General features: G+C 39.9%; 1 protein-coding gene across 2 annotated transcripts in view; it reads right to left on the bottom strand.

Moving 5' to 3' along the window:
* Positions 1 to 17,336, bottom strand: part of thsd7ba (thrombospondin, type I, domain containing 7Ba) — a 162,728-nt gene that overhangs the window by 80,399 nt on the left and 64,993 nt on the right. For both annotated transcript variants that reach the window (XR_008829110.1, XM_056390251.1), the window contains exons 4-7: positions 8,788 to 9,658; positions 6,704 to 6,952; positions 5,653 to 5,822; positions 185 to 343 (exon numbers count right to left, since the gene is read on the bottom strand). Coding sequence is in view for 1 of the 2 variants with exons in the window: in XM_056390251.1 (XP_056246226.1) it covers positions 185 to 343; positions 5,653 to 5,822; positions 6,704 to 6,952; positions 8,788 to 9,658 (1,449 nt within the window). In the remaining variant the exon portion in view is untranslated. The remainder of the gene's footprint in view (positions 1 to 184; positions 344 to 5,652; positions 5,823 to 6,703; positions 6,953 to 8,787; positions 9,659 to 17,336) is intronic.

The following is a 17,336-nucleotide window of genomic DNA, read 5'->3' as shown; positions in this document are numbered from 1 at the left end:
TTCTTTAGTCATTATTTACTACCAGACGTTGTTGCTGGGAGGTGAAAACATTAGACCATCTATATCATGAGTAGAATAATATCTTTGGAAAACATGTTCTATACATCATGGCATAATGACAACTGTCTACAACGACAAAACACTAAACTTTACTTTAATTATTAATCTTTTTACTCCACCGTACCTTTCTTCCCCTGTGGTTCTCTGCAGTTGTCATGCAGGCAGGCACCCCAGGTTGACCAATGGGAGAGCATGCAGTGGTTCTGGCAGGGGATGGAGCAGTTCTGGACAGCTGATGGGGGCTCTTCACCAGCACACAGTCTGGCATTCACAGGCCTGGATACTGAGCAAACAAAAAGAACGCAGGCAAGGATAAACCATGTTAAAGACAAGCTCAGACACAAACAGGCAGCAGTGGAGAGAGTGTGTGTGCGTATGTTTGTGAGATTGCTGTCAAGTAATATGTATCTTTTGACTTGGAATCCAAATAGATGTATGTGCCAGATGTTGTGAGGAGAGTGAGGAAGATGAAGAAGAATCACTGTCATCTGACTGAAAAGTATGGATGTCATTTAGTTCTGATTGTGAAGACAGTAGCATATACAGTATATAAGTAAACGCCATGGCTGCAGATCTTGTACACTGTGATGAAAAGCAGGGTGGCTTTAGCAAAGCTTTTTCTGCAGTAAAATAGAAAGGAGAAAATAGAAAGAACAGAGGAAAAATTGTTCTTTTCATCTCATGCTTGGCTCAGGAGAATATTAAATGGAGGGCAGCGGCCAGCTAAGGGAGTAAACAGGAGCTGAAAAAGGAGATATTAAGGCAAGACACGGTGCAACCAATTCACTGTTAAGCATGGCTGGCATCATTTGTAGATCACAGAGAGCTCTGCCACCTGTAATGGGCTTTGACATTAGTCTCTCACACAGAATAAGAGGGTCTTTTTTTTTGCCTGTCCACAACACAGGGATTTGTTCATTCTAATATTCCATTTGGATGCACCTCCGCACATCATTGAGACGCAAATTTCCATTTAAATGAGAGCCCAAAGAGAAATTCACTAAATGTCCATTGTGCTTTTTGTCTTTTTACCAGAAGTAATATAAATGGTGTTTGATCTCCTTTGCAAAAATGAGATGTTTGCTTAAACACACTGATAAGATGCCTGGTGGAGATCTTTGCTGCCTGGATTGTGATTTCTTGTGTTTATCAATGGCATTCCTGCAGTGGACGTCTGACAGGAGAAAATCGTTTTCCACATTACTAAACCAAGAAGCTCTCCAAACTGCGCACATACAGTCACATCTGTTTACATTAGCGAAAGCTGAGTGGGTCACGTCAAGACACATATTACAGCTGACAAATTGATCTTTTATCCTCACATTGACTGGTTCAAAGAGCTGCCTTCATTGATATTCTATACTCAGCTAGAATATTCACTGTCCAAATACACCTCTGATCTTCTATCATGTCTCTGCACACATCTGGAGAGTTAAAAGGGCAACCCACAGCAACTGCCAAAACACCTCAGCTATGAAATGAAGCCACCCAGGATCATCAAGTAGACAGTATGACAAAGAAAAAAAAAAAAAAAATGGACGGAGGCAGGGTTATTAGACAGGAAAAAGTGTGATTTGAAGAAGGGGATCTTGTAGCTGAAAGCCATTAAAAACTACCCACTGTGCTTAATTAAAAAGATAAATGAAATACTTGGTATGCATGTGTTTTTTATGTTTAGTGATGTAGTGATTTTATAAGCCTAATTGAAATTTTGTTAAAGAGTATCATTTTTTTAACTGCTTGGAGTACATCAATAACAATGGTTACCTTGGTGATTCTGGCAAATATAACTTTTTGCTCTTTCATCTAATCTGTATTAATGAATTTGCAATAAGCAATTAACTTTTGCATCACGTAAATCCTGGATCCTGAGTTGTTCAAACGGCTTATGATGCAAACTCCTTTAAAGTTTTGAGTACATATCTTTGGCGCTGCTCTCCTGCACTGAGTGATACAAACATTTGTGATTCAACCTGGAGCAAGCTTTTGACAGTTTTTAGGTTTTCTCCTTTATTCTTAAGTTCTAATGTCTACCTTTCCAAAGAAAAACTTCCACTACACAGGAAGTGAGTTACATGCTTCTGACAGTAGGAAAAAGGCTGTGTAGCATGCTGAGTGAACAGTGCCTCCACCCCTGAGCAGAAAGAAGAAAGTGTGGCACATAACAAAATTCAAACTTGGGAAACTCATTCTCAGACTTTGGGCGAATGGCAAATGTTAAGAGGGATTGGTCAAACGTTCACACTGTAAAAAGCTCATTGTGTCCAGCTAGCACATGTTGTTCTGTCAGGGCTGATAGGGTGGGAGGCGGTTGCAACAAGTAATTGTAACTGTCCCCAAGCTAAGCAGCCAAATCACAACAGACCACATTTCAACATTTTTAGTTTAAAATAGACAAAATATGCAGCTAATCAGTGCTGTGCCAGTTCACACTTAAAAAGAACTAGCTCAAAGTTCACTTCATGAAGATGAAAATGAACTAGTTCACGTTTATAGTTCATTTTTTAAAATTCACAGTTCCAAAAATGAACTAGTTCACGTTCATTTTTTCCATTTCTTTTTTAATAAATAAAGGCTGATATTCTTTTTCAATAGAACTTCATTCTACCCATGCATCACCAGCCCCAATTCATTGCCACTCCCAAACTAAATGAATTATTGTATGCCAATGAAGAATCACAGACGCGAGTTACATTTAAAATCCGTATATAAATATAATTCGTCTGAGTCTTCACTCGTTTGTTCATAAAACTGCTTCAAATGCTCGAACAAACTGGCTTCAGCAGTAGTAGATGCGTCTGTACCGTCTGTACTGCTAGCACCAGCCAAGCATGGCCGTTTCTATGGAGACGTTATGCAGTATGCCGTAAAACTGACATATGAAGTGAGCTAAAACTCTCGTAAAACGTAAGCCATGCTCGGTTGGTCTGGTCCAAATAGTCTCTGAGTAGCTGAGAGAAAAGCAAAAAGTGTTGCAACCGTCCCCAGTCTTCCCTACACAGGGCTGAATGTCATTTGACATTTTTTTTGAGACATGCAATACAATATGTTTGATTGTAAACACAAGCATGAATACAATATTGTTACCTACATAAAACATTATAAATTTTGATTTTTTTTTTCATTCAAATCAATCATTCAATACTTGTTTTTGGTTGAACAGTTCTGGATACTCGCTGCTATAGACATGTGTAAGCCTGTAGCAGAAAGACTATTAAAGTTCAACATCTAATAACTTAGAGCATATGTCACTAAACAATGCACAATAAATACACAGCAGATCAATTACCAAAGTTCAAATAAACTTTCCCTGCTGTGTCGCCCACCTGTATCCCAGCACCTGTGATCTCCTCACGTCTCTGGAGGCATTAGACTGGCTGTTCGCTCTGCCTTTAAGACAAAAACCACAAACACAAGAGGAGCTTCTCTCCCTTTTTGATAAACTACAGTCTTTACATCAACTAGCTAACTGTGTTATGCTGCTATGGCACCTGTGTGCATTTTATTACAGTGAAAAACAATCTGCATGACACCAGCACAATGCATAGTAACATAAGTATAATTCCCTTTAGGACAGATGATCAGGTTTCCCTCTGTGTTCAAAGTAAACTAATTCACCCCCTTTAATACTATAGCAGATACGGCCTATTTGATATACTTTGTGTTACAGCACTACAAGTCTGCATCAGCCATATTTATCAACCTTATAAAACCATTTTATCATTTTTTATTTTTACTACATTTTTTTTTTTTTTTTTTGAAAATACCCATTCTCTCTTACAACCCAGGCCAAGCACAATTACACAGTTGCTTGTACAATATAATGCCATCCTAGATGTTACTGTGACCACCCCCACATTAAAGTGATTTAGCTGGCTCAATATCCGCACTAACATTAGGAGGTAAGCCTGAAAACACTAATGAAAATACTCTTTTAAACTTTGGCTGTAATAACACCAGTCTTTGTGTGCATTCTGAGATCATCCTTGTGTAACAACAGCGGCAGAGGTTAGGAATTATCAGCCACTGTATCTGCACTGTGGAGCTTTTAATGACGATTATAAGAATGTATAAACTAGGACTATTGTGCCAAGCTAGTTCCTGATTACCAAAGCCCACTAGGGAGCTGTCTGTCCCTTTCTCCTGATGAATATGTTAATGTGTGCATATGCTTTGACTGGGAGCACATACATGGTGGACAGACAGTAATGGCCTTGCCTAGAAGTAGTATTAGCGGTCACAGTGGTTTTTCTTCTACAGTGCACACACAAATGGGTGTTTTCACACAGATTCCAAATGTTCCTGTTACCTGAAAAGAAAAAAAGAATTTGAAAAAAAAAAAAAATCTTCCATATTAGAAGTAGAATGATGGTTATGGCTACATTGATAGATTACCTTTATCCACAGGTTTTACAACTTGTCTTTCATTCACACAAACACACACACACACACACAAACACACACAGCAACTGGCACCAAGGCACTGGTCCATCATTCAGTGTCTTGCTCAACAACTGACATTTGGACAGGAGGAGCTGGGGATTGAACCTATAACCCAGTGATTGGTGGACAACCGGCTTTACCTGCTGAGCCACAGCTGTGCCCACTATTCCACTTCTTTACAATACATAATCATCATTCAATAACCACTAGTTTTGGTTTATTCTATTGTTCTATCCCCTTGAAACCTGAGCAGGTCATTCACAATTTCTCTTGGTCACCGACGCAAACACACACATCAAGAGCGGCGAAGCTACTGTGCTCATCCGGAAAAGTTTGGGCTTCGATAACTTCCTCTGTTATTTCCTATTGTGAACTTTATTGCCTCACAAGGCTGCTGGCATGGCTATAGATCTTAAGTCTTGTTAAGTTTCACAGGATTTGTGATTTGTGTGTTCCATGAAGAGGTGTGTTTCCTTTAGTTTTACCGAGCAGTCCATCTATGGAGGTAGGAATGTCAGTCTAGAGCTAAAGTTTAGAGAGGATTTGGACAGCCTCTTTTCAACTCCAACATGGATAAACTTTCTGTTTTGTTACCTAAGCACACCACACCTGTGTATTGAAATACAGGCAAATTGTTTAAAACTGCTGCCTATGTAGTTCCTTGCTGCTCTGTGGTTTGTCAGCTTCCCAGATGGAAGAAATGTACATTTTATATGAATCTGACTTAGCAAATTCTACAACTGAAAATAATACTAACAAAAAGTCCTTGAAATGAAAAACATTACACCTTTAGAGATAAAATGATCTATTTCACATGTGGGGTTATGGGTCCCTGTTGTTGAATAAAACCTTGGCTCCACCATACTGTAGCTCAAGAAAACAGTTCGAATAAGACGATAATCCCTATTGTCCTCTGCACTAAAAACAAGGTTTTAGCTTGATTTTTTTTTTTTTTTTTTTTTAATACCCACGTAACCAAAATAACCACAACACTGTGCTAGTAACTTTCACATTAATGATTTATGCTCATAGCTTATAGCAAAACACACCACTGAGTTTATTCGGAATTTATTTATGGTGTATCCCTTGAGTCACCGTGGGTTTCCAGCAAGCCCTGGGTCAACTATGATGAAGAAGTTTTTTTCTTACCTTCTTTCCTGTGATGTGGTGCTGAGACATCAGGGACTTGAACACAGTAGGTCTTCCTGGTCTGGATGCCCTCTCCACACAGCATACTGATGTTAGCCAGCCGCCGGTCCTGCTGGCTCAGTAAAGGGAGGATGCGACATTCGCCCCAGTCAGTGATCCTCCAGAGATACCTTACAGAGCACAAAGACATGCAAACTCATGTATCTTCAGAAAGAAAGCTGCCATCCATTCAGAAACAAACTGATAAATGATTGTATTTAAAAAAGGTTAGAATATTATTATACACACAGCATTGCCAGCTGTTTCAAAAAAAAAAAAAGTCTCACAAAGAAAAAGACAGATTAGCGAGAGCAAGAGCCTCTCTCACAGCATGTTGAAAGGAGAGAGGCATGATTATTTTAATTTCAAAACTTCTAAACAAATGTTTGGTTTCAACTATGAAAAATGTAGTGGTGCAGAAAGCAATAATATTTGAGGAGTTTACCAGAACAACAGCCTGTAGTAATCTATCAAATGCTTAATTTCCGTAATGAGTTTTCCCTAATCATGTAAATCCTCTGCTCTCAGGCACTCCATGAAGATTTAGCAAATAAAACAAAATCAACCAGCAGGGAAAATAATTCTCTATTGACTACTTTGTTTACCGCATGTAATATTAGCTAAAGCCTATCTTAACTCAAACAACCCTAAAACAATGAGGCTCTGTCAAACATGTTTGTCATCCATGTCATGTCCATTGGGTCAGGATCTCTCAATAGCACAAGGTTATTGCAGGTGTCACAAGATAATTGAGGAAATGCCCAAAAATATGCACAAAGTAATTCAGCGGTAGAATCATGAATATTTGCAGCCTCTAGGCTTCTTCTCATAATTATTCAGGTGAAAAAGCTCAGAGAAGCAAGATTAATTATTATTCAATCATCATTTGGATTTAGATTTTAACATGTTTTGCATAAACATTTGCATCAGGTGATTACATATTAACAGAGCTTTTGTTTTGGAGGATTGTTGGCTGAAAATAAGATCAGAACCATCACTGTTAAAGAACTACCTCGGGCAGTTTGGAAGTAAATCTCCTATGATGTTGCAAGCTTCTTTTTCCTCAAGGGCAGGACATCGTTTCCCCCCACCGACTGGGATCTGCGTCATGATCCGTGACCGGAGACGGTAACCAGGAGACAGGTCGGTGGACCGGCAGGTTTTAGAGCATGGGCTCCACGATGACCAATCGGACGTCTGACAGTCTTTGGGCATCACACATGCCTGGAAGGTCAGGGGGGAGCTGTCCTTGGTACAGAGACTGCAGATTGAGAAGAAAATGCTACAATTGTGACACACTGACGAAACTTTATTCCCCAACGTAACATTTTTAACCCCTTCAATAGAGATGCCACATAGAGAGCGTGCGCAGCAGAAGACTGACAGATGTTAAGTGTAGTTGGGATTTAAACAGATTGGTGGACAGGTGTATATCAAGTAAAAACGGCATCTATTGTAGGAAATACTATCTGCTTGGACTAGCTACTCATGGATATCTTGCTTTCCTGACGAACAAATGACCTTTGCCGCTTCCACTCCTGCTTGACGACATTCAAAGCTACTGTATTATTCATCCTAATGGTAAAGGTCTCAGGACATAAAGTTAACCTTTTATAGAAATGGCACTAAGAGCTGATATTCTCATTTTAAAATATGAAACGAGCACACTAGTCATGTAATTAGAGCTTCCATTGTTTAATTTGGACAATGTAATTGGTTAGGTTATTAAGATGTGAGTACAATGCTCATTGTAGAATTTTACTTTGTAATTAGGCTGTAATTAGAAAGGCAAAATGAGTCAGAACTCAGGTGGGAAATCCATATTCAAAAGCTCCAATCCCACTTCTTAGTAAATACCATGCTAATCAGGCACTGTACAGTAAATGGTCCCTTCACACTCGGGCCATAAAGCCAGTGAACCTGCCTAGAAGAGGATAATAACATGCAAATATCAAACGCACATCAAGATACCCAGTTTTAAGCTTCTCCAGCTCAAACAGCATGGGACACACAAGGCTCATCATGTAAAACCTGGCACGACACTCAATTCAATACTGTACACGAGTTAAAATCCCAAAAGCTACCGATGCTTAGCTTTCATCTAGCTGAACACATTTCCGATGAATTGCTCATGACAACAAATATGAAAGCAACGTCGAACGATGAAAATGCTTCATTCCGCCAGGATATTATTGATAGGTGGTTTCTGTTACAGTGGCTTCCATGAATAGCAGTCACTGATTGATTTTAACAGTCAGCTAATAGTGTCACTTTACACCAAGTAGATGGCATAGTGGCACTTAGTCAATATAATATACACTTGCAATGATTTTCTCTCCCCTTGTGGAGAAAGCACAAGATGGAATGTTGTTTATGACTGTATGTGTAGGTGTGAGCGTGTGCGTGTGTGTGTGTGTGTGTGTGTGTGTGTGTGTGTGTGTGTGCTTGCTTTGTGTGTGAGAATGTGCAGAGAAATCCATTCTTATCAAATCCAAATACCAGGGTTAGCTCAAACAGCAGGGACTGGGGGGACAGCAGCACTTGACATTTAACACAATAGTGGCTCACCACCATGCCAGTGTGCTAGTGAAACACCAGCTCTCACATAATTTAGCTATAATTGAATAAATAACCGCTGTCAATAAAAACCATTGTCGTTCACTGAATACAGCTCCGCATGAAAAAACTGTCCAACTGTGATCATGAGGGGGAGTGACCATTGATCATGTCCCTTGCATGTTATGAAACAATTTGAGTGTGGAAGGACCATAAAAACAATCAACTCCATTAGGACTATTTCACCTGACAAACACCCACGTTCAGCTACACAGCATTTTTACTGTTCACCTCATTCGCCACATCAGTGGAAAAAGAACTTAATGGAAGATAAATCCTGTCATCGGGTTTGCAGTCGGTCTGGGGAACAGACCGACTGCAAACCCGCTCATCTCCCACAGCCACCTTCCTTTCATTATAATCTTAGACTTATCTTGGACCTTAAGAAATACCCTATTTTTCACTGTGTTTATTTCCCATGTATTCTTTGTAGCTTTGTATGAAAGGTGCGGCGCCCTGCAGTGCTTGTGAATGGCATACCTCAGCATAGCGTTCTTGCCGTCACCCCGTGTGCAGCGGACCTGTCGTGTCTGGTATCCCACCTCCAGTTCCCAGGAAATGGGGTATTTGTTGTGCACATGAGCATGGTGGTGGTGGTGGTAGTGGTGGTTGTGATGGGAGTGGCGGTGAGAAGCCAACGTGTGCAACATGACTGTGTTGTTCTCATTGGAGCTGCTGCTGAAGTCCACTGTGGTCCTTCCGCTTAACACAGCATCTTTGTGATGGGGCAGTCTGCACTCGCTCCAGGCCCCTACTTTAAGGCTGTACTGGTACTCGCCCTCCCCAGCAGGGCAGTTGATAGGGCTAGAACAAGTCCTAGTCTCAGTCAAGTTGGGGCAGTTTGCCCCTCCATACATTGGTGTGGCCAGGACATGTCGAGTCCGGTGCTGCAGGCCAGCACCGCAGGTTTTGCTGCAACTTGACCAGGAGGTGAAGTCTGACACCACACAGTCCTGGGGGCAGGGGACGAGACAAGCCTGTTCCACAGGCGGTTTCTGAGAAAAGAATTCACATATCCTCGAGGTGACTGTGGTACGGTTTGAAGTGCGTACACAGTGGACTTGGCGCCTCTGGATGCCATGCTGTGCTGTAATGCATTCAGCTGTCCTCAGCTTGAGCTCATTGGAAAAGAAAGGGACAAGAACACAGCCCCCCCAGTCAGATACCTCCCACTCAAAGAGGTCCTGGTGCCAGTCACAGACCTTAAAGCAGTGCCGCTGGCTTTCCGGCTTCTCCGTGTGCTGGCAGTGGGAGTGGTGGCTAGTCCAGCCATCTCTGTGGACACACCATATTGTCCTTGTCTGAATCCCACCAGAACCACACTCATCCCCGATACACTGACCCCACTGACCTGCAACCAAGAAAAGACACATGGAGAGGACAATTTCATTAAAAACTGCAGCTTTAGAAAAAAATGATGATTTAAATTGCAGCTATCTGGCAGCTTGCAATCAAGCACAATTCAGGGCCATTCACTTAACCTCCGTGATTGCTTTATTCATGAACTGAGGAAGAAAGGAACAAAGAAACCAAAGTAATCAAACCACTGGCTGACATCAATATAAAAAAACACAAGGTTAGTTTCTTGGTTACAAAGGACTAGATTCAATTAGGTTCTTGATCCTAAACTGATCAATATCTTGAGTTATGTTAGGCATGGCCAGCAGATGGATCAGGTATTGAATTCTTTAAATCCGACTTCAGAGCAATATTTGGTTTTTAATTCAAAAAACTCTTATTAATTTTATCTCAATAAAGCCACCTCTTCAACAGTGAAAGCATCCGCTCTGCACAGATGAGACACTGCATATGGACAGTTTTAATAGATCTTCTGAACAAAGACGATGATTTTCATTAAAAATCACCCAAACCAACCAATGACATGAAAGGCATTTTGCTGTGGCGTGACTCCTTGCTCAAAGCGCACTGTGGATTTCAGTTATCTTAATGTGCAGTTAACAATGTTGGCTGGAATAATTTATGAACACAATCAGGGCCTGTCTTCAAAAGAATTTCATCTGGAAGTAGGAACTCTCTGTCTGTAGAACAGAAGCAACTTATACTAACACCAAGCTGCACTTTATGGAGTAATTCCCTGCGTACAGGGCAAAAACACAATTTTGCTCTTGTATGTTGATAACTTTATGAACTTCTAACAACACACTTCAAAAAGGTTAACTGGTAAACATATGCTTAATTATGTTTCATATCGCACAAGGCCTGACAGTTGATTCAGTCGAAGCCGGATGGGTCTGTTTGCATAGAGAGAAGTTTAAAAACGGGGTAAGTGTTGAGTTAACAGTCAAGTTGAAGATCTAATCCCCTCTCACACAGCTGCCTCAAAAATACATTTACCTCATAAATAAATTGCCAAGTTTTCTGAAATATAACTCTAATGTCTGCTCCAGTTACATTTTATATGTCAAGCACAGAAACACAGATACTGTCGACAAACACACATTATGTTCAGTTATATTGACATTTGAAACTTGGGGCCACACTTCAGTGTAATGCAGCTAAAACTAACTAACCGGCCAAGTAGAGCTCCACTCAAAAAAAGGTGCAAAATCCTGTTTTCCTTCCCCATGAAAATGCTGAATCCAATAAATTTCACAAGCAGTTAAGTTATGAAAGAGAGCGGCAACTTCATTTTTAGGTATTCACCATCGTGCCTGAGTGATGATGTGGTTGATATCCGCAGCATGAGGCAGGGCCGCACTTTACTGTCACTACTCGGTAACATCAAAGTACGTGTGACAAAAGCATAGCAGCTAAAAGTAATTTTCCATTTCTCACAAACACAGAAAAGTAGCAGTACTCTGTGGTCAGAGAGGCAACAAAAATTGCTGATATCTTTTTCCCGCTGTGAAAACTTGCATCTGCTTCAAAATGTACTACTTACATGAATTTGAGCTGACCACAGCCTCCATTTCTGTTAAGACGGGGGGGGAGTACAAACTTTTCACAGCCACCTTCAAGCCCACACATGTCGATGGTTTAGTTCTCAAAAATGAAAAATAAAAAAGCTACATTTTGAGTTTAGCTGTAGCTAGATATTTAAGATTTGGATGGATCTTAATCAAACCGGAAAGAAAAATTGAATGTTTTTTTTTACAATCGACATGTATACGGAGCACAAACACCATTAAAATACAATTAAGGTAGAGCTGTCGATCCCAACACTGACAACATGAGCACAGTGTTGCTTATCGCAGCTTTGTTAACTCGAGGCTGAGGTCTTGGGACTGATGAATAAGGACTTGGAAACTGCAGCTTCACAGATAGCTGGTTGTCATGCATAGACAACCCCCTGCTGCACTGCTTCTTTGATTGCTGTAATTCTTTTATGAAGAGGATTTTTCTCATTGATTATGGATGAGGCACCTGTTGAATAATAATGCACATTTTGCTAAATACTTGCGTTAGACTCTAGGTGTAGTTTCTTGATTTAATATGCTCTGAAATCGATACCGCAATGTGCCGTGATCTAGTGATGCACGCGGTTTTAATACCTGGAGAATTTGTAGATTCATACTATTCAAAAAGGCTAATTACTTTGCAATTTTAACAAAATTCTCATTAATTTGTGATTCAGAAGACCCAATACAAAAACTTATATATGGCCTCTTAATTTAGTTTTTGACCTTTTCATTTTCAAAAGAAGAAGACATAAATCAGAATAGGAAAAAAAAATGAAATCAATTTGCTGATATGATATGGTTATCTACATCGGTCACGTTTGCTTCTCATCAGCTCCTTTGCCACATGCTATGAAAGGGATAATTTGATTCATTTCTTCTAATTGGAATTAAATTGATGTAATAATGAGATCCTACTGCTTCCTAAATTGCTTTCGAATGACAAGTCGCTGCAAATGTTTTATGCCTTTCGTGCCAGAGAAATCAGTTGTTAACACTTTATTCCCTGGACAGTCTTTGATACGACAATGCTACTTTGAAGCTGTTGCTTTCTGCTTAAGGGGGCATATTTCAAACTGCTGAATTGTTTCACAGTTCATCGAAGCACATCATTGAGTTTATTCATCTTGGCTTTGCGATGTTAATAGGGACTTTCAGTGTTACTAACATCATTATCATTCATTCATGTGATCTTTTTGTCTTATGCGCTTCCTTTTGTTTTTGCGCAGGTACAACGCTGCTGACTGAATATGTGCTATTGATGACAAAGCTCAAAGGTAAGGAATTTACATTTTTTACTCTGGAAAGACGATGACATGATTTGTCCATTTGGCTGGAACAGACAGGAAGTGCAAATACACATACGGAGGCACAATATCAAGAACATGAATGTCTTTGTCTGACATAGCGTGAAACACATTTGGGTTATTACCAGGACTTTTGTTGGTGGGCCACTACACAAATTGGGCCAATGGCTCATTGAGAAGAATAAAAAAAAAAAAAAAAAAATTACATCAATGAGAGGCGAAGAAAGAGAGCGAGAGAGATAGATGTAGCTGTGTGGTTGTGATTGGCCCAGTGGAGCAGGATGCGCCGCCGTCATCTCCCTCTGGTCTGTCTCCCTCCCCACCGAACTACGTTAGGTTCGGTCCCACAGCTATGACTGAGGCAACCGCGAGGCAGCCAGCTGTGGACTGCTGTTCAATCGCTTTGCATGAATAACAAAGTTTAAAAAAAAAAAAAACATAGGTATGCCTCCAAAGCTCAGAAAAAAAGAAGTTAAATTCCAGAAAAATCCAAATGCTTCAAATAGTTAGTGCATCCAGCAGCAGTAACTCTGCAGACAAAGGAGAGGAGGGGCAGAGCAGCAGAGCGGCTTCAATACAAACATGAGTTTTAGAGCATAAGAGGGAGACAGACAACAACAGAAGCTTCTCTGAGTTTATTTTGGAGGATGATGTTGCAGTTTCATTTTCTGTTCTGGTTACATCAGAAAATCTGATACACTAATTAAAAGTTTGCCTGATCAGCTCGGACCTACATAATTGTATTACATAAGGATCCAGTGAAAAGTGTCTGGTGCTATATTTACTACTGTACTCTCCAGTCTGAATTCTAATCTCACTCTCTCTATGCCTACTACTGTGGTTATACAGAGTGGAAAGTGAAAAACAGAAATACAATTTAATATAATGCCAATAGAACACAGTAAACAGAAGCTACTTTACATTACTAATCTTCATTTTGTGTTGATTCCGGTCCGTGTGTCGATTCAGCCAGGTGCTCGTTTAGCTATGTACATAGTGCTCTGTTGACTATGTGATTTTTATTCCCCCAGGTCCACAGTCACACTTTCTCACAAGACCTACATGTTTACTGTAGACAGCAAAGTCTTTTTTCTCCAATTGCTTTTCAGATGATACCAAACATGACCTTCGTATGACTTGAACTGTATGTTGGTTGTTGGTGTGGCTGTACACTCATGTTATATTCCTTTTTATTGGCTGATGCCATTATTAACACCAAGGACAACTGCACATAATGATAATAACCAGGCATCAACTTGACTGGAGACACAATGAAAGATTCTCAGGGTCGGGGAGGAGCCATTGTTGGTTGGATTTTTTTTTTTTTCTGCTTTCTGTTTCTCTTATTTATTTATTTGTAGGATATACTTTTACTAAGAGGTAAAGTCATTGGCCATTGAAGTCAAACAATGTGAGGTTACAATAACCTTCCTAGCCGGTTATTTTTGATCGGCTACCTTCAAAGCGGCTGCATTAAACATGAGACCAAACAAAGATAGAAAACAGAGGTGCATGCCCAAACTGGAGCAGTGGTCCTTGGGCATGAAACATTTTGACAACGATCTGTCTGACTTCGCTTATTTAACTTATTTCAGTTTTATGGAACAGTGGACCTTCGCCAGGCAATATGCAATTTTAGATGAAGATGGATCCTCTGCACTTCTACACATTCTCATTATAGTAGGTGACACTGACTATCCTGCAGTTCTTCATTCACTATCTTGTATTTCTGAACACATATTTAGGCTGCGGCACGTTGTATTAAACTGAACTAATGTGATATTACTTCAGTTTTCAACTGATAGTTTGAGCTCTGGCTTAAGATGATGTGAACTGGCGGGTTATTTGTTTACAACCTCAAAGCTACTTGATGCGCTTTGAACTAGAGAGACACCATGTTATCTGAGGAGATCACTCACATCACAAAGCTGTGAAAATATCTATATATACAAATACATTTTAATTAGACTAATTAGACGGTAGATAGTCAGTCAAATCTAATTTGAAAATGTGTAAATCATACACCCAGTTCCAACATTACTGCTGCGTATGCACTTAAAGAGACATTTTCATTTAAATCACAGCTGAAAATACCAAACAAATCTTTTATGGGTTACATCTTAAAATAGACATGAAAGCTCCCACAAATATAAGATATGAGCAGCAATTCACAGCTGAGCTTAAAGACCCTCTGTGTCAACCCAGCACATGTCCTTCCTGCTCTCTCGACTGAGTGCGCTGCTCCTTCAGTCACTGATGGCACTCTTTCATGATAACCACTCTTTCATCACGTTTGCTCGATGTTGCTGTTTTCAAACTGTGCCAGGATATGTGCGCGTGATTTATGGAGGTGTGATTGGGAGTGATTCTGCTGCCAGGGGAGCCAGCTAACACAAGCACTAGTTTATCTCCTAAGCTCTGAATAATCACTCTCTCGATCTGTCAGCATCAGCATCTGTCAGGCCCTCAGGACGAACCAGTCGCCCACAGCTCCTTCATTCCTGTCGCACTTAGTCGCTGTGCTTACACCTCCAGGGGGCTCTAGTGCCTGTGGGACCCCAGATATATTTACTATTCCATTTACGTCCTTGCTATAAGAAAAAACTGAATTGGCAAAAGGCTGAGCAAACTCCACTACAATACAAGAAAAGACAGAAATTAAACACAGCCGGTATTGCATGACTAAACACGTCTTCTCTTTTTAAGGCAGTGTTCAGCTGAACCCTTAAGTTGGACAAATGATAGCAAAGCTGTACAACAATAACAAGTAACACAACAAAAGCAACCTCTACTATGCCCCTAAACCAGACAGAGGAAGACAAAGAGGGAGCAAACAGCAGAGCAGCAAACTGTCTCCTACACAGAAGCGAACAACGCTCTGTCAGGAAAAGACTCACCACTGTTAAATCTTTTCCCTCTCTGGTCCCCCTAATTACATTTAGTAAAAGCATCACTGAGTCAAATTCAAACATTACAGGATTTTTGGGAGCTGAATTTTCCAACTGCATGAGCCCGTGTTGGTGTTAATGTGAGATCTTTAAAACTTTTAAACCAACACATTTCGTTTTTTTGATGAATTAAGCACTATTGTAGCTTTGTCAATATTGTCAGTTTAACGCATCAGTTATTAAAGCAACTGGATTTTAGACACCCTCGCACTCTCCTGAAATGACAGCTTTTTTTTTGAGCATTTATTGGTCGTATTGATCTGTGTCTCTGTCTGCTGCACTTTATTAAGCTCGAACTGTTACACATCAATTACTTCAGTTCTGGAGTAACAGCATTCAATACTGTAACTTTAACAGTACAACAGCACTCCAATTTTAATTACATGTTTATCGACATGACATTCAGTTGATAATTTACTATAATGTTTTTTCTCTGAGCCAGAGCTTTTTTTATGCTTTTTCTTCACAAGTATCTGCTGAGTGTACTCATCATCCATCTTCAACTTCTCTCCCCGAGTTAAGTTTGACTGTGCAGATACATGCATCCTTTGTCAAAACACTTTTTAATTAAATGATACCTATGCCACGAGCCTCATTATGCACTGAGCCGTCCCCCACGTCGCACTTCCATCAGTTGTAATTTATGAGCAGCGAGGTGCATCCTCAATTACAACATTCATATATGCAGAAATTCATCAGATTATCATCAGGCAGTCAATCCATCTCCAGAAGGCCTGAGTCAGCTCATTTTAACCGAGTGTTTATGTAGCAGGGTTTGAGGGAAATTTTTGAAATGTGAGCCAAAGAAGTTAAAAATCATCACAGAGGGACACCTCACGGGCAAATTAAGTGATAAAAAAATCACTCATCACCTGCAGCTAAAAAATGAAAAAAAAAGGTTGTGTAATGATAAAGTAAGTTTGACATTCCTGCTTGAATTTCAACAATTTATTTCCATAAATGGTCAATAAGTGAATGCATTCTAGTAATAATTGTATCTTAAGATACATATTGCAGCTTACATTCTACTGCGGTAAAGCATCATATGCAGCTTCAATATTACATACTAATGAATTACATACCTTGGGGCTGCAATAATATAAACATGACCCCAATGTACCCCCTGTTATAATTTAGCTTTTAGCCCTCCAGCACCAGTGCCAGACCAACTTGAATACCTAATCACTCACTGAATGGCCAGCAGTATTATGAAAACAAGGCTATGTGATAAAATACCCATTTGGGCCAATCAGTAACTAACCAAATAAACACTGTAATGCACACTGCTCTTCAGACAAAAAATGTCATTTTAAAAGGCCAAAGTATAGCAATGAGACTCATTTCCTTCCGTTAATGAAAATCTGATTAGTGGAGATATTATGCATGATAAATGGACAGACAAATAAATACACAGACCAGGGCTGATCCAGAGTCTGTAGCCTGATTCAAAGAGATAGTCTCACATTCTGTATAAACCAAAATGCAGGACCAACAAGCTCCTCTGCTCTGATTTATCTCAAATCAATACTATTGTAAATCATGAAGAGGATCATTTTAATACCAGCATGAAGACTTCTAAGTGAACAATCAATCATCTTTAGTCAGTATTAGCATGATTCCTTCAGAGAGCTATCACACTGTGGGATCCGAACTGTATTTAAATTGCACAACACAGCAGAGTAAACAAAATAGCAATAGAGTTCGTAAGGACTCACTGCCCTCACTGATTTATTCACATTCTGTTTTCTGCGAATATTTTCACTTCAGCATGTGCAAAACAAACAACATTGTGCTGGTGCAGGCTGCATGATTAGTCTAATGTAAACCGGCATTTAAATCCATGTTTATATGCTATT

Source organism: Seriola aureovittata, chromosome 11, assembly GCF_021018895.1.
Source record: "Seriola aureovittata isolate HTS-2021-v1 ecotype China chromosome 11, ASM2101889v1, whole genome shotgun sequence".
In the NCBI taxonomy this organism is placed as follows: domain Eukaryota; kingdom Metazoa; phylum Chordata; class Actinopteri; order Carangiformes; family Carangidae; genus Seriola; species Seriola aureovittata.
The sequence above is the reverse complement of the archived record's forward strand: the minus strand, read 5'-3'. Positions and strand labels throughout refer to the sequence as shown.